General features: G+C 41.9%; 2 protein-coding genes across 3 annotated transcripts; one reads left to right on the forward strand and one right to left on the reverse strand.

Annotated features, from left to right (window-relative positions):
- Positions 1-177: 177 nt before the first annotated feature.
- On the reverse strand, positions 178-23,520 carry inppl1b (inositol polyphosphate phosphatase-like 1b). The gene is made up of 28 exons (XM_047584717.1): positions 23,222-23,520; positions 13,987-15,097; positions 12,913-12,976; positions 10,832-10,970; positions 10,539-10,656; positions 10,015-10,155; positions 9,743-9,830; positions 9,518-9,595; positions 9,275-9,412; positions 9,007-9,121; positions 8,810-8,910; positions 8,630-8,732; positions 8,324-8,520; positions 7,294-7,411; positions 7,054-7,150; positions 6,820-6,958; positions 6,630-6,729; positions 6,411-6,499; positions 5,941-6,022; positions 5,404-5,493; positions 5,193-5,306; positions 5,020-5,108; positions 4,839-4,926; positions 4,439-4,591; positions 3,961-4,039; positions 2,563-3,361; positions 2,348-2,463; positions 178-1,363 (listed from the first exon to the last, which is right to left on the reverse strand). The coding sequence occupies exons 2-28, from the start codon at positions 14,121-14,123 to the stop codon at positions 1,270-1,272; spliced, it is 3,666 nt and encodes a 1,221-aa protein (XP_047440673.1). The 5' UTR covers positions 14,124-15,097; positions 23,222-23,520; the 3' UTR covers positions 178-1,269.
- arr3b (arrestin 3b, retinal (X-arrestin)) lies at positions 22,375-27,309 on the forward strand. 2 transcript variants are annotated; one of them, XM_047584722.1, is made up of 18 exons: positions 22,375-22,467; positions 22,661-22,694; positions 23,560-23,590; positions 23,757-23,817; positions 23,899-23,943; positions 24,026-24,219; positions 24,342-24,401; positions 24,497-24,573; positions 24,743-24,878; positions 24,967-25,051; positions 25,221-25,293; positions 25,441-25,578; positions 25,729-25,806; positions 25,897-25,920; positions 25,998-26,047; positions 26,182-26,185; positions 26,291-26,341; positions 26,807-27,309. In XM_047584722.1, the coding sequence occupies exons 2-17, from the start codon at positions 22,687-22,689 to the stop codon at positions 26,301-26,303; spliced, it is 1,077 nt and encodes a 358-aa protein (XP_047440678.1). In that variant the 5' UTR covers positions 22,375-22,467; positions 22,661-22,686; the 3' UTR covers positions 26,304-26,341; positions 26,807-27,309. The 2 variants fall into 2 exon arrangements, with proteins under 2 accessions (XP_047440678.1, XP_047440677.1); XM_047584721.1 differs by lacking the exon at positions 26,291-26,341.
- The last annotated feature ends 132 nt before the right edge of the window (positions 27,310-27,441 follow it).

The following is a 27,441-nucleotide window of genomic DNA, read 5'->3' on the forward strand; positions in this document are numbered from 1 at the left end:
GACGAATGTATCTGAGATAGCAATAGTTATATAACTATCTTGACAGTTGTTGGACTATGGTCATTTTTGCTTTGAACGAAGCGCAGCTGTGCTCCACAGTAGCTTCAATAAAAATGTAAAGTAGAAATTGTGCAGAAATTAGAGAGGAAAAGAAACCAGAAATAACCTTTCTCAGTGTACTGGTACTAAAAACTACTTTATAGACTTCTTTATACATACAGTATACCATGGCATTAGCTATAAGCCTCGTTCCCTACAGGGCTGGGATGTGAGGGTGTCTCTCACAGTTTTCACATACACTGAAGCAGCATCTATTTGGAATGCATTGCTTTCAAGTTTTGAATCTTTCTTTTAGTAAAGATAACACAATGGTTTCAGAAATTCTTTACTCATATTGGAGATGTATCCTTTCTCAACAATCACCTGAATGCATTGCAGCACTGGACCATTAGGTATGCGGCATCAAGCAAATATACAAGCAGCAAGATGGAGATTAGAAATATACAGATGAGATTTATTTTTTTTGACACTGCCCCACAGCATGAAGAGAAACTTGTGTTTGCTCTGTGACGATCAAGAGCTGCATTAGGCGTTTTATAAACGATGCATTAACCCTGCACAGCGGTACCGATTAAGTGACACGACAGTGACGGTAAGAGACGGTAAACACAATGACATATGGCACGTCTTTCTATACCAGCTTTCAGGCAATCTTCCAGTAGATATGCATGGATTTTATGCTCAAATGGTTTAACAGAGGGTTTTTAAAAGCTCTGGTCCAGACTCAATAATGACGGCGTAATGGAGGAACACTGTAGAAGGCACGAAGGTGGAAGGCAAACACTGGCCTTGAGCGAACACTGCAAATTGAAGAACTACATCTTTATAGTCATTAAAAAATCATTAAAAACAAAAAAAATCCATGAGGCACTGACACCACGATCCATTTTTTTTCTATACATGTCAGTAACTAGGGATGCATGTCAAGGCTTTGGTTCACATCACCTACCGCTTTTTTTTTTTTTTTTTTTTTTATCTTTTGAGACGGATAGATGAATAAAGCAAGCTGTGCTGTGGACACACTTCCTGCATTATGTTCTCTGCTCTTTGTTGACACTGACCAACTATTGTTGCAGCATTGATTGAGTAAATGAAAATATGGCAGGGTCGTGGTAATATCCAGCTGATGTGACAGCTCTAGCAGTTCTTCCAGTTCTAAATGAGCAGATTACAGGCCTTTGTACCGTCAATGCTTTTCATCGCTCTGTGTCAGTTCCAATTCCTGGGCAGGTTTTCAAGGATCCTGCGTCGATGGGAAGGGTTTGTCACTCCGGCAGCACACAGATCTGCCTCAGTGATGCCACTATGGAAGACAAATAGTATTGATTAAAATAACAGATATGAACCATACAGAGTGAGTTTAACCCACTTTTTAAACCAGTAATTTTATTTAACTGTATGAGGTGCAAGCATCTCTGTGGCCATGAAGGGGCTGGCTAACACTAGATGCTCACATTCAAACATTTGTGTCAACATCTGTTGTTGAGAAAACAATCTGGAAGTGACTGGGTTGATTTGTGCACAAATTGTGGGTGAAAGTGGTAACCAATGAGGTCCGAGCTGCTAACCTGACAGCAGAGCATGACTGTCACATGAACGGTGGGAATTCAATTAGGACTTCAGCTGCTTCTTCCAAGTCTCTTTTGAACACTTTATTATTATCTCTACAGGGCATTACACACTAAAGGTTATTCTTCTTGTGGAGGTTGGTTATTTGTCAATATTTCTATCAAGCTGTATTATGTCGAATGTGTTTCACCTTCGAATAAGGAAACCCACCAGAGGCCAAAGCAGAAACCAAGTTCTGTTTTGGGAAAAGTAACACATTTTTGCCATGTTGTGGAAAATATGGTTTTGGTTTCAGCCTCACACCGTTTTGTAGAAGTGGGTTATTAGCCAGTATTTCTATTTAACTGCACGATGTGGTCTGAGTCCACCACAATAAATATGCAACTGAAAGCAGAGCAGCGAGTGGTGCTCGAGTGGCAACAGCTTTCATGTTACATGCTGGGGTGACACAATGCTTTCTGTAGTTTGTTCCTGTAGTCATTTCTTGTAAGTGTAACTACATTCAAAGGAAATTCATGCATTTCCTTTGAATGTAGTTACACTTACAAGAAATACGGTTCACGTGTATTAAATAATGGACATGTTTGCATAAAGGGCATTTGCAGGATTGGTGCTTGTGTTAATGGTCCAGTCTGTCACACTCAGCTCAAACTGGCTCTAATAACTGACCAAGTAGCAATCCCATTTTTATTTATTTATTTTACTACATTCATCTCACCTGAAGTAGTCCAGATCATCCCAGCCATTGAGGCTAAGTCCCAGGGTGTATTTCTGAAGACCCAGAGCGCTAAGAAGCTCCCGTACAGTTTCTGGTGCACCTTGGAGGACAGACACCTGTACGTATTGAGATAAAGTAGAAAGATTTCTTTTTTTTTTTTTTTTTACAAAGAAATACACACTACTTAACATCCGTCTTTAAAATCAGGCTCATACCTCTTTCTCCCTGCCGTAGCCTCTATCTCCATGCATGGAGGGACCGTTTCTGTAATTTGGCCTCTGGTTGTGTAGGGATGGGCCCTGCTGCTCTGCGGGGAAGAAGTCAACTTCGCTGAGGGATTTGGCAATTTGCAAAGCAGTGAGTGAGTTGTCCCCCGTAGGTCCAGGGGGCTGCAGCTCCACCAACCAGGAAGCAGAGGACTGACAGTGTCTCGAGTGAGAAGGGGTGTACGGTAAAGCCGACGTTGGCGCTTTGGATGCTTTGACACGACTGTTCCTTTCTAGAAGCAGCTGGTGTTGATCCCATCGGGCTTTTTCCTTGATGATTTCTGAGTGGTTCATATACAAGTTCCTCACATTACCTTCAGGCTGTATGGAGTCCTGGACAACACTTCTACTGTGGTACTTTTCTCTGAGTTGTGAGGTCTGTTCCTGGTACTGTGAGATGGCGTTACTTGAGGGCGGGGGTATGGGAGACTGGCTTTTGGCAGGGAAAAGCTGATAGGAGGAGTTGCTTTGCGGTGTATGGAGCTCATTTGTTGAAGTGTACTGAGGCAAGATGGCTGGAATTTCAATCTCTGTGAAGTCCGATCTTCGGGTGGGTCTCCGGTCAAACCCCTGACGCCCTGAGACTTTAGGAAGCTGCAAGGCCTCAGTCCCAGACCAGATTACTTGGGGGACTCTTCTCGGGGGGAGAGCCTCCTCCACCTTGCGCGGCACTGACACACCTTCAAAGATGAAGTAGGCTGGGTTGGTGTAGCTGCTCGGTGTTAGTTTGAGAGGGACTGCAGAGGACCTGCAATGAATATAATTAGTCTTGAATCTCGGCTTCTGAACTTGATATACCTAAAACTACTCTCGATCCTCTCTTCACAAGAATTTCAAATATGTACCTTGAAACTCACTGGTAGTTTTACAAGTATTCAGACCAAAGCGACCTTGTAATAAACAACGCAAGTCTACAGTGACGTGGGCTTGTCGTTGCAGGTTCTGATAAGAAAATAAAATACAATCCAGTAGACTGGGTTGGCTGTTACGCCACCGAGTTTAAAGTCTTATGAAATACCAAAACACAAGCTCTTGGTGGCAAGTATTTATTATCAGTGCCAGGATAGCGCCAACAATTTATCTAGATTCTGGATTCTTGTTGTTGAGCCTTTAATTCGTGCAGTTTTAAAGAATTTACTACAAAAGGAGGAAATTTTATGGATCGCAAAACAATTCTATGCAAATTTAAGCTGTGCTCGGTTTAAAATGTGCTCATCTGTTAGGAACTTCCTAAGTTCTAAAACAAAATGCCACTCTTGAAAAAGAAAGTAGATGGTGTTGATGAAAACTGATGAGAACTCAGTGTCTTCTGATGATTTATGGTCAAAAACATTAAGAGTTCCTCACCTGGTTACTGGGATCCGTGTCATTGCAGACATGTGAGCCCTTGTGAGAACTTTATCATCTTTCTCATAGCAGAACCACTCTGAAAAATTCAGACCACAAGATGTCAACAACAAATTTTGTAATGTGAAAGACTTCTTCAAAATCTGTCTGTGTGTCAAAGGGCATTGCCATTGCACAGCAAAGTAGCGTTTGTGTGCGTTGTGCCTGACCTGGCGACATAATACCCATCTGTCCTGTTCCAGTGTCTCAGGATGCATCTGGTCAGGGTCAGCCATTCAGGAGTCAAAAGAGGAAGCGGGCGATAGATACCAGCAAGCGTAAAGCCAAGTCAGGGGTCATTGAGGAACCAAATAGAGGAAGCAATGTGAGGCTCGCAGGAGAGTCAAAGCATCCAGTGGCAGCGGAGATGAAAGCTTAGTGGGAAGTGATAGTGCAAGCGAGGCAGAGATTAGGAGAAGACCATTTTTTGCCCACGCACCATAGACTTTCTCCCTTGTTCCCCGCCTGTCTTTAGGTACATGGATTCTGACCCGTCCACGTATAGAGCCCATCTCCTCACCTCGGTGACTCAAAAATGTCTCAAATTGTTCTGATGCACCAGTGAGTGCGTGCAGAGCCACGCAGCATTCACCTGTGGCAAAAAAAGAAAACAAGACATGACATATTACACGAACGGCACAGATCATCCAGTAAGACCTAGTTTGTGTATGGCATGCGATGTTGGCAGCCTTCTGTGGTCACATGTGATCAGAGTAATTTCAATAAACAAAACATTGTGGTTGATGTGATTGTGGTTCTGAGTAAACTGTGCCTTCAAAAGCTGTGATTTGCAAAGCATCAGTGCAATGGAATGACGTTCAAACGTAATAGTGACCAACCGTATGACTCAAAGCCATCGCATGACTTCACAGACAACAGCAGGTGCTGGTCCTTAAGATACTCCATGTCAGACATAACTGGAAGGAGCTATAACAGAGATAAACAAACCCAAAATTAATAAAAAGGCTCCAGTGGCAAAATGTGCTCTGAAGGCATTTTGAGATGACCACAGCCTCTGACCTTTGGCAGCTGTTTGTAGGACCAGCCCAGTTTGAGAAATCCAGGAACATCACAGCTCTGTGAGTCATTCTCGCTCGAGCGTCGTGTCTCTGCAAAGATAGATATATAACGTGTTTCTGCTACCTTCCTGCATACTGCTTTATTGTGATTTTCCTTTTGATACGACACCATACCTTCAAGGCACGACGAAGAGAATTCAATGAAGAACTTTGCTTTGCTTGCTGTCTTCACAATGGCCTCGATGCCTTCGAGCTCAATCCAGGCCTTCTCCATGCCGGAATTTGAATCTGTTTAAAGTGAAGCGACAACACCGTTCACTCGCTGAAAACATTTAGTCATGTTCATAATCTGTTTGTGTCAGAAGGGCCAACACGATGACAGCACCTGTTTTGGAGCTGAACCGCGACGTCACTCCTACTTGGAAGGTGGCGAAAACAGGCGAGTGGTCACTTGTGAAGATGTCATCAGTGCATCCTGGCAGGAGACAAACCATGTTACATGGTATTTGCAAGTACAAGAAAACCTATCGTATGTATCCCGCAAAGTTGCACAACACCTCTTGGAGGAACATGAAGTTCTTGAAATACTTTACTTTATTTAAAAGGAAAAAGAGGATCCGTGGCAACCCAGCATTCGTTATGTTCGTTTAGTGTGAAACAGAGGAAATGACTCTGTTTCTTTATGGACCACAGACCAAGATGCAGGGTTGAGGGTTGAGGGTTATTTATTGACATGGTTTGCCTTTATTTTATACAAAAAATACAGAATACAAATATTTTATTTCTGCAGATCCTTTGTCCATGTCATGACTTAATGTCTGCCCAGCCTTTATAGCTTTAACACATTTTTTAGTATGCTTTATTTATTTGAGCTCTATTATTTTATTTTTTAGATAAATGGGGGGAAAAAAACAGATCTCACCATATGCAGTGCAGAGTATGTGTGTCTCTGGGTAGGACCTCCACAGAATCCTATCACACCATGATGGAACATTGACTCGCACCTACAGAAACAGGTTTAACCACAGTATCACCAGCAACATACTGTATGTTTGTCTGTTTACTAGTTCAATTGACAGATATATATATAGCATATAGACTGTAGGGGGCCTTCATTCTTGTGATGCCATATATTCTTGTTTCTGAAAGGAGGTTCATTCTTGACCTCCTATTTTTAGTGGTCGTGGCAGCTGGTGACACAGTCAGCCGTCTCTCTGTAGACCTCTTAGACCCTAGGTGATTCTAAGCCAGGTCAGTCGCAGACTGAACCAAAGAAATGACAGCCAAGCTTACGAACTTGTAACTCTTGTTCTGTGTCCCATAACAAATGTGGGCATGCATCTTTTGTACAGTGTGTGTCTTTTTTTTTTTGTGAAACAATAATTGACTCACCCCTGAAGACTTGTACTTTTCCCAGAGGTAGCAGTCTCTGGAGCCCCGTTCATAACGGTAGGTGGGTGGAAAAGCAATCTTCTCTTCCTCTTAACCATGATAATAGGAGAAAAAGTGCAGAGTAATTTAAGCACTTGTGCAGAATGAAAATGAAAGAGTATTGTTGTCAGAAAAATACATTTTAGTGCTTCTACAGTAAAGTCTTGATGTGGAGCTCACTGAAATTGAGAAAGGCCTTTCGTTTGTGTCTTTCTCGGGTCAGCTGGTCTGCACACATGAGCTCCTCGAATTCCCTCTTGGATACATGTTTCAGGATATCCTACAGTTAGAAGCAGTAACATAAATGTCTGGGTTGACTCAATTAACGATTATTCCACATTGAAACAAGAATGAAACGCGTCAGTCGGACCTGTACGTCCAAGTCAAGCCTGTAGTTGAGGTCTCCACACCAGAACAGATGGGTGAAACGCAGGCTGATGTCAAAGGCGCCGAGCTGTTTGTCGCCCAGAGAAAGCAGCCTGAGGATGTCCAAAAAGTTCTGGTTCCTCCTGGACATTAAGTACGTTGCAAGACAGAAACACATTTTAAAACGTAGCACAAAATGTAACTCAGGAGGACACACGACCTTTCGCACATATCGTACCTCAGGACTTTCTCACTTCCAGACGTCAGGTGGCAATTAACAAAACCAAATGATGTTCCATTGAAGTGGAAGGACACTCCAACCGCCCCCTTGTTTCCTGAAACAAGAGAAACAGTCAACCTCAGACCTCGGTCCGGTTAATCGTCCTGTAATATTTGGTGGCAACACTCATGATATTGTGCTTTGTCTGTATTTTCTTTGTACACATGTGTAGTGGTGTGAACATGCAGGGAAGCGTACCCAACGTATTCCCCAAGCCAGTCTTCACGCTGGCTGTGTTCACAAGGCTGATGCGACTCTCAAGCTCTGGCTTGACAAACACTGCCAGCCTCATATTCCACAGGGACTGCACTGCCACCTACAGGACATTATATTACATTACATTAAATAACAACAGTTGCCAAACAGTCAAAGAACATTTATTCCTTGACAGATTTCATTCAGTTTCTAGCAAGTTAAATAAAACACTAAACAACAACAATAAAATGCATTAACATGTGATGTGAAATTCTTTAATTTCACACCTAGTATTTATCTAGTATTTATCCAGCAAATGTAAGTGGGTATCCTTTAAAAATTTGAAGAAATTGTTTTCATTGCATGTACTGTAAAAAGTCGCAGTTTTGCAGGAAGTAAACAGTTCTGAGAGACTAATTCTAACTGTAAATGACTTTAGGCTATCATTGGGGAGAAGACTGTTAAAAAAAATTAAGCTTATAACCACTCAATCTCTCCCAGAAGATAAAAAAATAACTGTAGACCAGTTTGGATCAAAGGCATTATGGTAGATTAAGTTTTGCATGTTGTGTAAAATTAAAGAATAACATTAGATTAACTAATAATAGTTCAGCCTATGGCAATTTCAACTCTGTTTATAAAGCCAGGTAATTGCTTTTGGAAAAGTGAGATGAGCTTTGATAAATCGTGTATTTAAAAATCACATGAGTTAGATGGCTGCGTAGGTGTTTGGGTTTGGCCTCGCTCTGTATCAGAGAAATTTGGGTATTCATAATGTATAAAATAACCTACAAATTAATAAAATAGAATAAATGATTAGCAATGACTGTGGAGAACAAGATTTTGAAATTCTATTCCTCAGAATGTACAGTGTTTTAATAATAGACAATAAAAACCTGATTGTGACACGATTAATCAGACTTTGTGGTCCTTTGTTGAATTCTAGGTAAGTGTATCTGTGAATCTTCTCTATCAATGACCCCACGTGTTTCTTGGTGACTGATGAACGTCGTCTAATAAAAGACAGATTTACTTGTTTGAAGTCAATACGAGTATAGCTGCGCAGGGTTGCTTTGATATGTTCCGTCCACTCTTTCTCCCCCTGAGGGTTTTCCTGAGTCCCCACGGCGTAGATGTCGTGAGGGAGCAAGGCGATCGACTCATCAGGGGTGTGTCCCAAACCGCAGCACGTCACCCACGACTGCAGGCTTCGAGGTGGCGGGGAACCACCTGCATGCAGACAGCAACGCAACAAATCAGTCACTCTTGCTCAGCATGTCAGTCGAATTTCTTTAAGTTGCCTGACAGTGAAAGACACTGTCAGCGCATTAATGCTAACCCATGTTCCAGGTGCCAACAAAAACAGAGATCACATCAGGTTCACTCCGCTTCGAGTGCCTGGTTTTCATCAGCTGGAGGAGTTGGCAGAAGGAGTCGCATTTCTGAAAAAGAAGACAGTGAATTATGGTAGAGGAAACAGCAGGTTCCAGTAAATTAGAAAACTGTTATCTCGTCTTACCCGTGCACTCTCAAACGTCATCTCGCGCGGCGCGTTATGGTGGCTGTCGACCACCATGCGTACTTTGGCTGGACTACCATGGAACTTGACAATCTGAAGAACTGATACACACGAAAACATGTCAACAGACACATGGATATATATTATGTCGCACAATATATTTCTAGGTAACATTGGCACTGTAAGATTCTCCTTACTTCTCTCATATGAGACCCTCTCTATGCTAAATGAACCAGATTTCTTGTCAAAAAGCACCACTCCTGTATCCACATCCACCGAAACGGTTTGTCTGCCGTACCTCAACATCTTCACCTGCGCACACGAGGGGAATAAACTGTCAGCACACACACAAAGTCAGCTGATCTGCCTTTCGTTGTCATAACATAACACACAAGTGAAGCGCAGTGTTGTTATTGTAGAATCTCTGCTGATGTAAAATGAAGTTCATTAGTCGCCCTTATTTACCTGAAAGGAGTGAACAGGCAGCTGTCTGGAGGTGTGCTTTACAGGTGTTACGCTGGCGGGTGTTGGTTCAGTGGTTGGTGGGCTAGGCTGCGCTGCCAGATTGTGATTGGTCACGGCATCTTGCAATGCTTTCAGTACCTGCATGTGCAGAGAGGATTTGTCGTCGTAAAAACTCACTCAGTAACCGACCGAAATGAAATAATGCCATAATAACGTAGAACCTGCACTCATACATAAACGCACCTTTTTCTCCAAAGAAGAGAGAAGACTGACCAAAGCTGTGATCTTACACAACAAGTTGTCTATCTCCATCTCTGGACCCTTGATACCAAAAACAGGACAAAACAAGACAAAAGTCACAATAAGCTTACACATACAGATGTATAAAAATGCACCTTCAGCCTTTATGAACGGAGTTACTGGTAGTTTTTGTTCTTATAAAGTCATATTGTTGGGTTTGTGTTGTACCTGTGCCTTAGAGGGTGCCAGAGAGCAGGTAGGATGGTCGAAGACTTTGGCCAGGGTTTCCAAACTTGAAAGGGTCAAGTCAATCTCACTGCAGAGCCGGTACATGTACATTCATTTAATCACCGTAAAGAAATGTATCACACGCACATACACAGCGTACAGCAAACAATGAAAAATTCAGCAACAATGACTCATGTCAACTTTCTGCACATTCAAACTAGCAAACTACTGGTTGCGTTGTGTTCAGTCATGAAGTGTAGTATTATTCTGACCTGTTTAGCCCTTGGCAGGCAGCACCCAGAGTTCGCTTGAGGCGGCACATGTTTGTTGCCCCTTTATGCACATTCTCAATGTCGAGAGGCAGCTCGCTGAAGAGGTAGTCATTGAGCAGGCCGATCACCTCACCTGCAGTGCTGTAATGGATAAATAAATAAAGTAAAACTGTTAGAATTCAGATTCAGAGCAGTACTTGTGAAACTTCCCAGTTTGGGATGAATAACGTATGTAAGTATGTATGTATCTATCTACTTGTATGCACAGCAGTTTCTATATGATCACCGTTTATTAATTAGACAGAGTCAAAAGAGGGAAGAATGTACAAGTAGTTGCTATGCTTCACTGCCAGCGAGCGCATACTGTGTATGTAAATCATATGTAGATTTGTGGCAAACAAATCACATGATACTAAAAAGAAATGTACGGCTAATTTCCATTAAGAGTCACAAGACTATAAACTTAGACTGTAAAGACTATAAAGTGTTTATAGTTTTATAAAAATTGAGCTGAACAACCGTACTTTGATGTGTTCAGCTCTTGCAGCTTATCCAGGAACAGGGCATGAGGGGCTGGTTTTGTGGGTCCTGTGAATGGCACAGTGCTGACAGAGGCTGGAGCAGGAGGAGGTTTCTCATCATCTGTGCACACATGAAACACAAACATCAGCAAAGGGCGAGGAAGCTCTAAGGAAGGCCATCTTGAATCCTTCACTGCAGTTTTTAAGAAGAAAACGCATTATTTTGCTTATCACATCAAGTGTATTACGTATAAAACAACACATGTTGTTGACATGTGAAATAGCTGGCGGCTCACCTGAGCTCTCATCCCCGGTGTCTGCATCTCGGGGAACAGGGTAGAGCAGAGGAATGACCAGGCCTTTGTGCGGATGCTGGTACCCCGACACTAAGTCCTCCAGCGTCCGGAAACAATTCACCTGCACCCCTTGTGTTGTCTGTGGGACACACAGACCCAACAATAATTCATAAAAAATTGGCTAAAATTATATACGTGAGTCATGCTCCTTTGAAACGCAACAATGAAGCAAACACACTGTAAAACACATTCGGAATAAACCAGTTAAGATAATTCATTTGTTCTGGCTAACTTTCTGTTAGTGAATCAAATCAGAAAAATCTATTTCAGTTTTGGGCTGGGTAGCAGTGATAACGAATGTAGCGCTAAGAGGTTACGGGTGTATTCTAGCAAATTGCACTCAGGCTTCATTGAGCTCCACAAAGAGAAATAAAATGTGCTTTGTTTAACAAGGAAGAGCATTATAAAGAAAGTAAAGTAAAGATGATGCAAACTCTAACACTTATTTGATGCCTATTCATTGTTCTACGTGTATTCAATTTGACTTTAAATACAACAACCGGCCCACCTTAAATTTAACCGAATGTTTCTCACAGTGCACGCACCACCAGACCTCTTCCGAAATCTTTCTTGGTAAAACAAAGCAGAAGTATTTATTTGCATGACAGAAAAAGGCACATGCAGATGATTCGCCGTGATAAAAGGCGTCCCTGAGGGATTAAAAAAGCTGTGGCCCGAACCCCAAAGGAGACTTAGCATCACTGAGAGACATTACTTCCTCTATCCTGCAGCACGCTTCATTGTGGACTCAGATTCTCATTTAGTCCAAAAAGCCACGCCAAAAGATGTCTTTGAGCATGGAAGTTTTTACATGCATGTTGATGCACTTGAGTGCACAAGCACAGGCAAGACTTCTCTCACACTTTCCATAAAAGCCCACACAATTACATTTCAGTCCGCCCCAAAGCAGCACAGGCAAAAAAAAAAAAAAAAAAAATGAGATTAATAAAGGTGCTGGCACATGTACTCACAGTGCTCTGATTCACATGGTCACATCCTCGTACACATTAGACCACAATACCAAGCAAGCTCTTTCCCTGTGCCCTCTCTTTAGCAGTTTTTGTTTTTATTCTGTGGTCAAAGAAAGCGTTTGTTGGCTTGAGGTACCTGCGTGTTATGCCAAGAACTCTTCAAATAGTATTTTTAAAACCACAAGGACCTCTTGAAAAGCAATTAAAAAGAAATGAAAAGGAATAAGAGACAGCGAAAGACAAAATTGGCCCCAAAATATCTCCACGGCCCTCTTGGAAAAACAAAAAGGCAAGCATGCGACTAGTGAGTTAGTGGAGCAACTCCAGCGAGGGAAAATACGTACTGGAGGGTTATACTGATGACAGTGGAAAAACAACTGAAATAGCAACAGAGTTTAAGGTCTTCACTGGAAAGCAGAGGATTTTTCCAAGTCAAAGGCTTAAAAGCGACTGCCAGACATTCGGTATTTAACTCGTCATTGGATTTCAATATGCAGACATAGTTTCAAAAAACGTCACATGATTTGCGGTTCGGCCTCTAAAAGGTTTGTTTCTATCGTTGACACGCTTTCTCTCAGCCATAGAGAGTGCGGTTGTAACTTTGTGCTAGTATATTTTTGTCGTCTAATAATCAGGTCACTTGCTGACTAAATGACCACTGACCAAAGTACCGAAAACAGACACATACCATCTCTGACTTGAGCTCTGCCACATCCAACGGACTCATTATGTCTAATACAAACAGCTCCTTACATGCACATAACAAATAAACCACCCATTGGTCAATGACCTAGTGTGTGGGTTGAGTAGGAATCTCTGAGACATAAAAACAATTTCTTCTCTGTGTTGCTGAGCTCATGCTGCAAGCATGCAGCCACATGGCAGTGATGCCATTCAAACAACAAAGTTACTGCAGTTGTAACAGTCTGTAGAGAAAGGAAACACAAACGTGTTCCTGTTCACATTACAACAGGCAATAACAAACCATTGTTTGATCCTTCTAACTGCATCTGAGGTATATAGTGTGTTGCTCTGGTGATAAACACTCACCTGGACTGCCAGAAGACCATCTGCATCAGGGAGAATACGATAGGTGTGAACATGACGTTGGAACCTTTGGAAAGCAAACGTAACTTATTAGTGAGATTGCAGTTTACTACAATAGGAAAAGTGGAGTTTGACTGTCACATCTCTCACTGTAATTTTCTTAACAGATCATCAATGATGTGGCCTGTTTATATTCAGGCTGTTCAGGCAGTTTGTATTAGCCAGCTACTGCATGGTACATGAACAAAGTGGAACCATGATAGCAGGACTACTTCTTACAAACTGAAACAGTTCTAGAAATGTAAGAATTTAAAAGAGGGAATGATATACTGAGAAAAGAATGAAGGGAAAGAAGGAGCAGTGTGAGCAGCGAGAGGGCTCAGCTTTCAGGAATGTATCTGGCTTGGGCTGATGAGCAGTCAGCGTAGTGCGGTCGCTGGAGCTCCCACCCACTTTCAGGGGCCCCAGGGAAGAAAGAGGGGTAAGTGGGGAAACAGGGAGTCAAAATCTAAGGGTTGACTGACTAAGATTAAGTTTATCTCGACAGAACAGTCTAACTAGTCCCCAGGAGGCATTAGTGTGAAGTTGGCACAGACGTTTAGCCATAGTAGTTCCTTTGCTGACTGCTGTCAGATGATGGAGGAAGTAATGGATGCGACGGGATGAGTGAAGATGCTGAATCAAAGTACAGATGGGGACATTCTGCAGAAATTAATTGATGAATAATCAATGAACCTATGTGCCAAAATCCAAAAATGTGGGTATGGTTTCACATAATCTGTTACATTTCTCTTCACAAAGCAGAAGTTGGGTTAATTTCTTTGGTGAACTATTAAATGATTTATTCATTCATTTAAAGGAAGCAGAAGACATAAAACAGAGAGTAACTCTCTTTCGCAAAACCGCTTCACAGTGATTGCATAGACTTGCATTTTGTGCAACTATACTATTATTAAGTGCTACACTTCTTCAAATGGCCACAGGTGCTTGTGCAGAATGCACGGTCTAAGATACAGTGACAGTTTAAGGTAAGATAAACTGGCTATCCTCTAAGTGGGTGAATGTGTGTGTACTCACAGTAGGCACAATGCATAGGCTCCCGGCACAGACTCACTGTCTCTCACTAGGTAGCTGCCATCCCTCCCTGCCCGTGCCAGCAGGTCCTCTGCATGCACACGGCTGATGTCACGATGGTACCATGATGCCATAGCCATGACAATCAATACTGAGAGTTATGTTCCGAAAAATAATCCGCATGAGGTGATGAACTAGTTTGATGCAAATGTCAGACTTGCTCAGATGGCATCGCACTGGTGGTCTACCGCTCAAACCACTTCACTGTTGCAAATGTTCCCATGGTCCTTTTCGTCAGGAGCAAAGTGTCAAACAACCCTATCAGCATTCACTTCCTGGGTTCCTGATGGTTTCTCCTGGGTCACACATCCTGTTATGGTGAAGGCAGAAAGAAGAAACATCCAGCGGGTCGCGTGAATAGTCCATTCCAACAACGGCTTGCTCCTCAGCAGACGCTCCAGTCTACTTTTTCCGTGCGTAGAGAGACCCAGGTTCAGTCTTTGGTTACGGGCAGCGGCACCCAGGTGGGTGTGTTGCTCCAACAAACACGGGCCATCACAGCGGTGTGGGGAAGGGAGAGAGAAGGAGGTAGAGGAAAAAACAGCAAGAGGTGCGGAGTCTGAATGTAGCAGCCACCCCTGAGGCAGCAACTGTGCCTCTAGCTTAACCACAAACACAAGCCCTCCTCTTGTCCCAAAACAAAAGCCCCGCATGCAAACAACAGGAAAAGAAGAACCAAGAATGGCAAAACAAACAAATCAAGCCTCACACGCGGCACCCACACACTCACACACGCACACAGCAGAGACAGAAACATACCAGATGGAACTCAGTCAGCACTAAAACCAGACAGGCATGCAACAGAAACCAGACTAATTCAAATGATTTCCCTGCTCTGTTGCCATATAAGGGAAAAGGAACACCCTCCAAAAAGTTCAGCTGATGAATGCAGTTGTCTTTGCTTCTTCCAAGCCCAGATTCCATTTAGACTATGTCTGGTTGGGCGCAGGATACTCCGGGGGTCTTATTTTCATGCTGGATGTTTGTGTGCTGGCGTGTGTCTTGTCAGAAGTCCGCTCTGCTCTGGCGTGGTCTCCAGCGGTTCTTCAGAGCGCTGTCAGAGCAGAGGGAGGGAGCAGAGAGGCAGAGGACAACCCTGTTAGAGTCGAGGGCAGACAGAGGAAGTGACTCGACATTCCAGATGGCGGACATAGCCAGGAGAATTCTTGTGAGGGGCTCAACTTCACCACCAGTGTGTGAAACAGCAGCCTGCTTCCTTTTTCTCTCTCTCTCTGTCTCCTCCTGTCTCTTTTTCTCTCCCCCCCCCCCCCCTCCACCCCTCCCCTGTCTCTTTTCTGATATTTCAAACAGAAATCAAAGATTTCCACTCACAGGTGAGCCGTTTGTCTTGTCCTCACTTTCTTTCTTGTTTTTTAAAGATCTTTATCTTCAAATAAGTCACCCTCAGCCAGGCATATTTACATCCACCACTTCCTTATCCTGTACCAACCCTTTATTCTTTTTGTCGCCCTCCCTTTACTTTTCTTCCTCACTCCTTCCCTCTCAGCAAAACACTGTCTCCATATGGTTATGATCATTGCTAACTTTCTTATTTTTGCCCTGGTAGAATAACGCCCTTTATTCAGCCCTCCTACATCCCTCCCACTCCATTAACTGGAGCGTATAACTCTGTGGGAAGCTGTTTAGTCCCACATTTACAGTTCTGCCTCTCGCTACTCAGCAGAAATGTGCAGACCACCAACCACAAACCCCATAAAACAAATAGACGCAGAGTCCATCCCAATTTGATGATGCATCTTCTCAACCCTCAATCTATAATCAGTTCCTCTTAGCATTGCTGTGTGCTTCGTACAGCACATAGTTGGAAGGTAACCAGTATCAAGCTCCACTGCCACACACTGAGCTAAATGCTGACATGGACGTGTTAACACTTACACAATGATAATGCGTAGCAGATCAGGTGGTCATTCGTTTCGCTGGCATTTAAAATGTTCGACAAAAGGAGGCAATGAATGTGTGCGTCAAAGTAGCTCTTGAGATGTTTCACTCAAAATCACAAATGCCACAGATGCCTAGCGGTGCTGGAGGAGAGGTCACCAGATCACCAAATGAGTGGGACTCATTGTCTGAGAACAATGAATTCTGTACATTATTTCAAGACTATTCAGTGAAAATGACTGAAACATTTCAGTGGTGAAAACTTTGGCCTGCTGGTGGTGTTAGAAGGGATCACAGGGGTCACTAGAGGGTTCCCCCTCTGAGACAATAGATTTACTGTTGTTGACCACAATTAATAGAAATTCATAGCCATTCATTCAGTTGTTGAGACAATTCACTCACCAAATGTTGTGCTGAGCAGCCGAAAAACATTAATGTTCCAACAATGAAATACCCAGAATACCATTAATAACAAGAATGTGGCTGCCCCAGGGCATCCACGCTAATAAACACCGCATTGCTCCAGAGGGTATGCATGTGACGTCACAGCAAGCGAAGTGTCCATGGTTACGGCCACTGAGTGGCAAAAAGTGATGGCTGAATATGAAGATTAGTCGTATCAGCTAAGAGCCGTTTTGATATTGACTGCACCAACAATTCTGAAAAGCAGTCAGAGATATATTTTTACAGACAGCTTATCTGCCAAAGAAAAGAGAAGTAACGTTAAATGGATCGCTGCATTACTAAAAAACAACTGGAACGGAAGCACCGAAACTGGTGTTGTGGTTCACATTTAGTGTCGGGTAATATTAATTTATGCAGTACTTTTTTTTGATGAAGTCATACCTTGTTGCATCCAAGGAGGGCTGTCAGATACGTTTGTCGATGTTGTTGTTTTGGTGTAGTTACAGCAGACAGTAACTATTTCACTATTTCCAACAATAAATAACAACTAGAAAACTCCCTCTGGGAAATTTTGAAGGGGCTACGGGAGTTAATGCCGTCTGTCAAGATGGTAGTTAGCACAGTTAGCCTATATTTAGCACAGTTAGCTTACAGTTAGCATAGTTAGCCTACATTTAGCACAGTTAGCTTACATTTAGTACAGTTAACCCACATTTAGCACAGTTGGCATACGGTTAGCACAGTTAGCTTACAGTTAGCATAGTGAGCCTGTAGAGCCTATAGCCTATAGACATCTTGCACGCATGTGTGTTTGTTACTAATCACAAAATTACCTTGTGTAGTGAGTGTGTGTCTGTGTGTGGGTGAGGAGGGTGAGGAGGGCGTGCTTACATGCGCATGTGTGTGTGTAACTGTAATCACAAAATTACCTGTGTAGTGTGTGTGTGTGTGTGTGTGTTGTTGTAAGTTAGCACAGTGAGCTTACGATTAGCACAGTTAGCCTGTGTGAGAGAGATTAATGCACGCTTTCGTGCGCATGTTTGTGTATCCTACTACTCTTTTTACTACTACTCTTCTATTTGTAACTGTAATAACATAAAGGTACCTGTGTGTTTGTGTGTGCATGTGTGTGTGTGTGTATGCGTGTGTGTGGGTGAGGATGAGGAGTGCGCGCTTGCGTGCTCATGTGTTTTTATGTACCTGTAATCACAAAATTACCTGTGTAGTGAGTGTGTGTTGTTGTAACTTTAATGTATGGGACACAGGGATCAGCTGCATTAACAGCAGAGACAACTGATTAATGAACTGGTCTCAGCTGTGGCCCAAAGCTGCGGCTCAGGGGTTGCCATGGCAACTCACAGTGGTCGTCAATGGCGACAGAAGCGCGTGGAGCTGGGACACAGAAAAGAGCAAGATTTCCCCCCTTTTCGCTGGTCTCACATTTGGGCTTACTGTGAGAAAACAGTAGCTCCTATCAGAAAAACAAGCATATCATGGGTGTCGTAAGACCTTCCTGAAGACTTTGATATGTTTTTTGTCCTCCTGGAGTAAATATTTTGGACACACTCGCAAATTAAAGACAAAGGTCCCTTCTCCTTTTCTCAGAAAATCTTTGCATTGAGTGAATGGAGAGGAGACAGGTACTTTACCGTGAACAGAGGCTCGCAGTTTAAATTGTGTACGTCTGACTGCTTTACTGAGCACATTGTGAGAGACACAACAAGTTTGTCTACAACTGTGGACAAAATCATGCGTCTAGTGTGTAAATTGTGGCCGGGACGAGTGTGGAAAAAGAAAAATTTCAGGCAATTTCACACACGTTCTCCCACTCTTAGTACCAACATTCCGCACTCTAAAACGAGATTTTTCAAAAAAGATCATGGTTATTGAACAGTGATTGATCAACAATGATAAGACCTATCAAAACAAGAAAATAATACACCAATACACAAGGCTTGTGTCTACATTTTAAAGTTCAAATGAAGTCTGTAGGTAAAAGTATGCATGAGCAGTAGACCTTTGAAAAACAGTCTATATTTGCGTGTTGTTTTTTTTTCGGCCGTCCCATTCATTTCCAATGGGAAACTTATCACAGTTTTTCGTGACTTTTCGCGACTAATTCGTATTTTGTAAAGAAAAGTAATAGCACACCGATCTCAGTCAAGCCGCACGTTTTGATATATAACTCGAGTTAAGGGCTTCGCCCCGAGCCTCCAGTCTACAGCACTACAGCAGCAAGCTGTAGACTGGAGGCTTGGGCGTTGCCCCGTAGCCCCTAATAAAGCAATAAACGGAATATTTGCGATCACTCCTCATCATCCTTTTAAAGTCTGGTCTGATGCTACTTCTCAGTAAAGCTCTTAGCGTTAGCATCTTTTATTTAGCTACATTTATCATAACTGAAATGACGTAAAACTAATTTCGCTAATCCACTTTTCCAAATCCATACTAGTTCATATGGATCTCATTGTTGAGTCCAATTGTCCTTAATTTGATTTAATAATCCACATTTCCCCAGTCTCACTGTATTTACTGCTACATTTCACTGTTTTAGCCACTCTGGGGGACATGGTCCCGGGCTGCAGTGACGTCAGATGCATACCCTCTATTGTAGGCTTTGAAAAAGTTGCAGTGAATAAATTCACTTAAATTTGATGACAGCAGGTGAAAAATAGCTGAAGAGCAGCTCTTTATCAGAATACAAGCTGTGATGAAGATACGATCAAATGATCAAAAGCGCAATGTTTTCACTGTTTTTGCTTAGTATCTACACCATACTTAAGGCAAATAATCAGGGACCTGTGCACACAATTTCGTTCCATCTCATGCTTCTGTGTGGTTGTGAATAACGAATAAAAATCATTGAATCCTTCACCATGGTTACTGCAGAAATCCAGACAATTTTCATTTTATCCCAGTTGTCATTTTCAGAAACAGCAGTCATTGTGTTGTGCTTATGTTTTGGGTTTTGCTTTTTCACTACCAAATGTTGTTCTTATGCAATGGATTGGACAAGATAGGGAGGGTCGCCTACTCACCCTCATTTTCCATGCCAGCAGCCAGATCAGCTTTTGAATCTAATTAACTTTACTTTGTTTAACTTGATTGTGGCTATCATAAGTGCATGACAAGGATATCTGAAGAACAGAAGAACATTATATTCAAGTATATTATACTATTGTCAAGGTCTGTGTTATACATGTGGGACAAGGATGATTTAACTGAAGGTGATCTCCATTAAACATATTCAGTTTTACCAAAACAAAAATCAGTAGGAGATAAATTGTCTGAGACTGCCATGAAAACATACAAAGCTTGGTTTAATCCCACAATGGATCTATAAAAAACGAGCGCCTGTGTGTCAGCGTTGTTCTGTAATTAAAGAAACTACAGAACAATGCTGTATTTCAAAAAATGGTGTTTGGATCGGAGCAGCTTGTGTTAGAAAACAGTGCAAGGCAGAAAAGAGAGTAGACATCTCAGTCGGTGGTATGTAGGAGGCAGAAGGAGAGGCCAGCCACGGAGGGATGTGGGCGAGGAAATGCATTTTGGGCCAATCATAGCTGTTGTGGTCTATGGGACCTAGGCTAAGACGTAAGGTATGACGCTACATGGTTTATGGAACAGATTAGAAAAAATACCAAAATCTAGCTTCAGAAATACGTAGTGAGTAAGCATTCAAGATGTGGATGACCCTGCGCTCAAAACAGACATCGCTGCGACTGATGGCAATTACAGCCATTCATAATTACAACATCAGATGAGTTGAGTTACTAAGAAGCAGCTGGTAGAAATGCAGTTGACTAAGGGTCACATGAGAGATGTGACAGACGGCCAACAAGTAACAAGCCTGCGCCTGCCTGACATTTGGTTCAAAATCAAAATCAGCAACGTTGATTGGTACGTTAGTAGTTGTATGCAGTACAACAAATCTTTTTAAAGGTTTAACTGACGGCTCAGTTTGCCACTGACGCACTAATTGGTTCGACATCTGCAGAAGCAGAGTTACAGCTAACAGTAAATATTACATCACTGTCTTCATTTAGCAACACACTGAAGGCTGTGTTCTTAAGAAGTGGTAATGCCACAGCTCTGTAATGCACTGTGACTGGTCTGTCATCTCTTCAAGAGACAATATAGAAGGTCTATGTAAAGTGTGCGCCTGAAATGGCATCAGCTTAACTATAAGGGGCTTATGTGACTGTGCGTGACCTCCCAGTGACAAAACTGGAAAGAGAAAACTGAACATAGCCTCTCCATAATGAACAAACCAGTACATATGATTAGCCTAGGTTTTTTTAAGTGACTTTATCCTCCACAGTCCATGTAAAGTACCAGAAGTAGCCACTGTATTTCAATAGCTAAACCTTTAAAGCTGGCTATTCAATGCTATAAATAATCATTAACCAACACGATCATGTACATATTTGCCATGTGATTAATTATAATTAAAGGGCCTTTGAATGCACTTATTTTCAAAAGCGGGTCAAGATACATAGAAACTGCCACTCACCACTAACTGCCTACTTATAACAGCCTTGAGTTTCAGCTCTGTGGTTTGGATAAAGTCAGACATACAAGAGTGAAGCTGCGTGTTTTGTGTTGAATGATTGGAGCGAGCAGAAGAGAATTAACCAATTTACAAGGTTAAAGAGGTCTTAGCGGATGATAAGGCGGCGCAATTCACATTAGTGTCGTCCTGTCTGAGAAGACTTAGAGAGGTCGTCAACTTTGTCCCCAAAAGACCGTTGGATGGAGGCTTATGTAAACATCTGCAAATCTCATTCATTACCCTCGACTGCCAAGGTGTGACAATCCGCCCATAAAACCAATCATCCTGCTCTCCTATTAATTAATCAATTACTCCCAGCTAAGAAAGTGAGAAGATCCGCTACGGCAGTGGATTTACTTAAATAGCTGAGTGCCAACTCCAAGGCCAGTTCTGTCAAAGGCCAGCAAATGTGGGTGCTCTGGGATATTTGCAGCAGCATTCAGCTAGTCCTTGACAACTTAGGAAGTCAAATAGAAAGACGCTTAACAGAGAAGAAAAGCAAATCGACCAGGGTTCACATTTAGTATATGCATTTAATTAAAAAACACCATCAATGACACTTAACACTGAGTTTATGGTACAACGTTAATGTCAGTGTCATTCTGTCAATATGGCCACAAACTACTTGCTACCAATTTGTCAAACTAACCTTGATCAGAGCCATGAACACCTGAAGGGATTCGACAGAACTGTTTTGTAATTAGACTAAAACGAGTTATAAAGAGTTGCTGCTTGGACACCAGTAAGTCATCGGATCACTTGGCTTTCTGTAAACCCGTGAGCACAGATTGTAAAAGCTTGGAGAGGAGAGGCCATCTGTCATCCCCGCTACCATAACAACTAAAATCCAACTAATACCGCTCTACTCCAATCTAAGCTATAAGAAAGGAAGTCCTTGAACATTCACACAGTCCATTCCCAAGACAACCTTTTAACCCCAGCATGGCTTGAATGGTATTTTAAAAGTATCTCACACTTTAGAACACGGAAGTTATATGAATATTCTGTTACAATATTACATAATTGGGCCACTAAAATCAATATTGTAACCAGGGAGTTAAACAAGCACAGACTGTGAAAAATCTTTACGTCAACAGACTGTTTATAAAATTAGCTTTGGCAAGAAAGAAAGAAATTATTCACACAAATATAGAAAACACCAACAAGCTGTGTGCTGTTCAAACGTGTCATTGAAACATGTACCTGCAGAGTGTCAAGAGCACTGAATTATCCATACACTGTGCAAAATCTTAGAAAAAAGGCTAGAACATGGCATGCTTCTGCAGTCTGTCCAACCATTATACCAAGATTGACTTCTTTTTGTTTTAAGTGCACAGATACAGTCCATTATTTTTACCCACGCTGAGGACCAAAACAGTAGCATTATAACTATTTAATCAGATCTCGTCTAAAGCAACCTCCTTTCAGGCTGGGTAAGCTGCAGGGAGGGCTCCAAGGTTGGGAGGTCAAGGTATAAAAGCCAACGGGAGTCTGCGATTAGGAGTCACTTCCACTATCGACAGTGTCACATAAGACAGAGGAGACTCACTGGCAGAGCTGACAGAACGGTAAGCGAGCAGGTTCTCTTACTAACCCACTACTGGGTGCTACATATTACAATTAGATAATAATCAGTGTTTAGTCAAGTTAGCAATTGCAAATGTAATATTAAACCACTTTCCTAGTTTGAGGCATGTTTTCTTGAACTGTCACGAGTCAATGATGATGAGTAATGAACTAAACTAAACTTTTTATTTGCAGGCCGGATCCATAATTTCGCCTTCAAAATGTCAAAGTGAGTATAACAATGTGTTAAAAAGGTTAATAACGTCACATTAGTATTTTTGAGATACTACTTTCACATTATTTTAAGATTTACTTTCTGGAAACAAAAGTGGTTAATGCAGGGATCAAAAACCCTTGTCAAAACATTCTTGAAATTTTGCACGGTTTACATGTTTTTTTATATATGACTGAACCAAGATATGAACAAATCCTTTAGAAGATGGATTGTGCAGACTTGTTCTTGGCAGGGAGATTAACAAGACAAAGGAAAAGTTTTAACAGGATTACTTGGCAAAGACTTGGAAGAGGCAACACCACCGTGGATTACTTGTTTTTGTGAGGCATGTGCATGCAGCCAAGGGATTACACCTCGCAGTGTCACAGCCTCTGGATATTTTTAGACACTGATGCAAACTTTGACAGAGTTGACAATGTAAGAGTTTTGCAGGAATACGCCACTGGTACTTTTCTTATAGATACATAACTTTTCTGTGGTTCCTTGGATTTTCTTTAATGTTGTGATACGTATGAACTTACCACAACACAATAAGGTTTCATGGCCAGATTAGACACGTGTGCCAGCAGCTTGTTTTCCATGTAAGCACTAATCCATTGTCAGAGAGAGGAGTGAGGTGGTCGGTGGAGAGTAGGGGGTCATCCTGTAATTGTAAATGACAAACGGGAAAGCTTTTTAAAAATCATGACATAAGACAACTCTGGGACTAGAAAATGAATCATAAGCACAAGCAACTGCATGACAGGAGAGGCCCGTTTGGACTTGACCCTGAAAATGTCGTGTTCAGAGAGGCTAACATTGTTTATAGTGAGATATAACAGCGTGATTCAGTGTCATTTCCGTGTTACTTTCTTTTCAGAGTATTCAAGAAGACCAGCGGGAACGGACATGTAAGTGGCCTCAGCAGTATAGTCATTACAGGGCTCCCCTTGGTCACAGGGAGGAGTGCAGTTTGTGTGACACTCTTCCAACTCCCAAAAAAAGCTTCTAAGTTCTTGAAACCCTGGCAGAGGAATGACTGATTCTCTCTCTTTACTTCTCTCTCCATTTCTTCAGATCGCCCTGTACTTGGGGAAGAGAGACTTTGTTGACCATGTGGATTCAGTGGATATAGTTGGTGCGTGGCACTACTGCAGCCTTTTATGTAGCATATATATAAATAGGTCTCTGAAATATAATGCTATATTCTTGTTCGCAGATGGAGTGATTAAAGTGGACCCTTCTGGTCTTAATGGCAGAAAAGGTACTTTTATTTTTGTGCACAATCATAAATCATTAATATAACGAACCCGGTGTAATATGCAACTGTTTTCTTTTTATTGTAGTATTTGTCTACCTTGCCTGTGCTTTCCGCTATGGAAGTGAAGACTTGGACGTCATTGGGCTGTCCTTCAGGAGAGACATCTGGGTCCAGCGTGTTCAGGTGTATCCACCTACAGGTGATAGCACGGCGAAAACGCCAATGCAGGAATCCCTCCTGAAGAAAGTTGGAGAGCAAGGATGTCCCTTTTCCTTCCAGGTGAAGAAGCAAAATCCATTCAGTGTTACTCTGATCAACCCCAGATCAAACTTTCACCTTTTCTTTTCAAGTCATCATATTATAGTTAAACGATTAATGAGCCCTGTGTCTTCTTGCTTCAGATGCCACCAAATCTTCCATGCTCAGTCGGCTTACAGCCTGGGCCAAATGACTCTGGCAAGGTAAAAATTAAAGTCCAGTTTATTATTCTGTTCCGTTCACTCTTAACATCTTAGTGTTTTACAAACGTTAACCACTGGGTTTGGTTTTGTTCTAGGCTTGTGGCGTGGACTTTGAGGTCAAAGGATACATTGCTAATGTAGCTGACAGTGCAGATGAAGTCATTGATAAGAAGTATGTGTGCTCAGAAAAAACAAAAACAAAACAAAACAAAACAAAAAAAAAACACGGTGCCTTTCCAATCTTGAACATCTTATTATGCATCCTTAAGGCATTGGCAGAATAATGGCCATGCATAGGGCTATTCCTGACCCCTTATTAATGTTTTTTTTTCTGATCTTAGGGATACTTGCCGTCTGATGATCCGTAAAATACAGTTTGCACCTGCGAGCAACAACCCCGGGCCCAAGGCTGATATATGCAAACAGTTCATGATGAGCGACAAACCAGTCCACTTGGAAGCCGCCCTTGAAAAAGAGGTGCATGGGACTCTACAGTCACTTTGGTATTAGAGCCGTTACATAATCTATTGCTAAATTGTTAAAAACATATCATTCTCATTCACAGATTTACTACCACGGAGATCCGATCTCTGTCAAAGTGAAAATTAATAATGAAACCACCAAGACTGTGAAGAAAATCAAAGTCTCAGGTAAGGAACGAGGAACTGTTAAAGCTTTCCTCATTTTTAAGAATTTCTCTTTGTGTAACTCAAATATGTGAAAGAGACGGTTGCGTGAACACAGCTAAAGACGTCTCTATAGATTCAGGAGTCATGCGTTTTCACAGACACTTCTGACGTTAACTGTTTCTGTCTTTAGTCGAGCAGCTAACAAATGTGGTCCTCTACTCATCTGACACTTATGTCAAGGAGGTCTGTGCTGAGGAGTTTGGGTAAGGCTTTCCCTCAATCAAATGAATCTCATTGGCAAGTTGATTCATTTAGAATACGCATTTCCTGCACAATTAAATATCTGGATATCCCAGTCCTTAAATCAATGTGTATGGTTCATTATTTCTGTATTCCACTTATGTACACAGAGAGACAGTAAATGCCAACTCTACACTTGAGAAGTCCTTCAAATTAACCCCCCTGCTGTCCAACAACAAGGAGAAGCGAGGTCTGGCAGTGGATGGACGCCTAAAAGATGAGGACACCCACTTAGCATCTACGACTCTGTAAGTCATTCACCGAACGGCTTAGGGGTTAGAAGTTTTCATCCTCTTATTGAGTGGTGGTGATGCAGTTATACATAGCATCATCTGCTTAAAGTGTCTTAAACCAAATCCTCAAGCTCTGAAAGGTAAACTATTCCTGTCTCCTCGCAGGAGTCAAGGGGAAAAGGAGATGCAGGGAATCATCATCACCTACAAAGTCAAGATAAACCTGATGGTGTCCAGTGGAGGGTGAGGCCTAACCGAAAAGAAAATATAACAACACGCTGTGTCAAATTGTGCAAACTAAGAGTTTCTTTTATTGTTTCTTTCTTCCCGAAGCCTGCTGGGTGGTCTGACAGGAAGGTAAGCATAAATTTTACTTAAAAAAACAACATAAATTACACTTCACCATGTTTTATAATTAAAATTTTTCTTTTCAGCGATGTCACTGTGGAGCTTCCGCTGACTCTGATGTCCCCAAAACCTGCAGGTGATTGCAAAGTTTTACACATTATTTAAATTATTTCTGAGTCATAAGTTTTCTATGACTGGTTAATAATCATTATATTCTTCTCTGAAATGCCCTCCCCCTTTTCTCATTTACTGCATGTCACTGCTGAGCAGAAGTGTAAGTAGAAGTACAGCGTTATCGCCGTGAAATTTGCTTGTGGTTTTGACGTCCGTGACATGCTGCTGACATTTTTCTCATGTGCAATTGTGTGTTTTATGACAGCACATTGGATTAAAGGCCCTCTTTAGTTCAAATGATGTCCACTCAGATTCAGTAAGTGTTACAGTGTTTACTATTTCAAGGGTTACTGTCTGTCGTGCACTGTCCCTAAACACTAAAATAGTAAATACATATAAATCAATCTTCAACAATCTACATAATGATCGTTTTGGAATGCTAAGGTAAGGAAACACAGATTCGATGGCTCTTGAATGAGTTCACCGTTTCACCCTTCAACCCCGTTTTATGTGTTTTCAGAGGGTTTCTCTAACATCCTCCAGTAGCTGACAGTGACAACAAGTATGCGGATATGGGAAGTTGTGCAATAGCTGTTACTGTATTAATGCATTAGATAAACTGCCCATATTACGCATATGCCAAAAGGGGATAGTTTAAATTGTTATAAAAATTCACAATTGCACGTTTAGTCCTAGCCATTCACAAAACGAGATAAAATGCATACGTTACCTTGGGGTGATGCCGGACTCACGGTCTGTTGTCTTTCCATTTTATGAACAGGGCAGACATCACGCTGGAGTCCGCAGACGGATGAGACAACCAAGGAAAATCATCTCTCTAACAGAGAAACAGAACGCAAAGGAACTCGGCACCAGTGAAGACAAACCGCAAAGTGTCATACAGTTGCTGCTTACTTACTTACTCACTGCCCATTATGCCTCCTGGCATGTAGGGCAGCATACGGTTGCTACACTGTTATCATTTGCCCTGTACATAAACGTTTTAATTTCCATGTTGATTTGCAGTGTGTGAAAATTCTCTGCAGTCCCTCTTAGGTTCGCATAGTTAAACACGGGCTGTACATTGTCTGTCCGCTAAGATAAAGCATAGGCATTACTGCTCATGTTGCTGCAGAGCTTAATTTATCCTTAACCTGTGTTGTTGTGTCATTAGAGCAATAAGAATATGAATGAATACAGCTGCGGGCTGAATATCTCCTAAACACTCTACTTGTGTCAGTCTTTATGGAAAAGAAAATTAAATAAACAAACATTCCCCCAATGCTCACTTGTCTTGGTTTATATTTCCCTCAGTAAACTAAAGTCATTTTTATTTGTATCCGCAATAGCGTGATATAGAATTGTTTTCTAGTGAAAATAGGCAAAGTGAAAAGGCTTTTTGTGACCATTTCTGTC

This window comes from Mugil cephalus, chromosome 5 (assembly GCF_022458985.1).
Source record: "Mugil cephalus isolate CIBA_MC_2020 chromosome 5, CIBA_Mcephalus_1.1, whole genome shotgun sequence".
Classification (NCBI taxonomy): domain Eukaryota; kingdom Metazoa; phylum Chordata; class Actinopteri; order Mugiliformes; family Mugilidae; genus Mugil; species Mugil cephalus.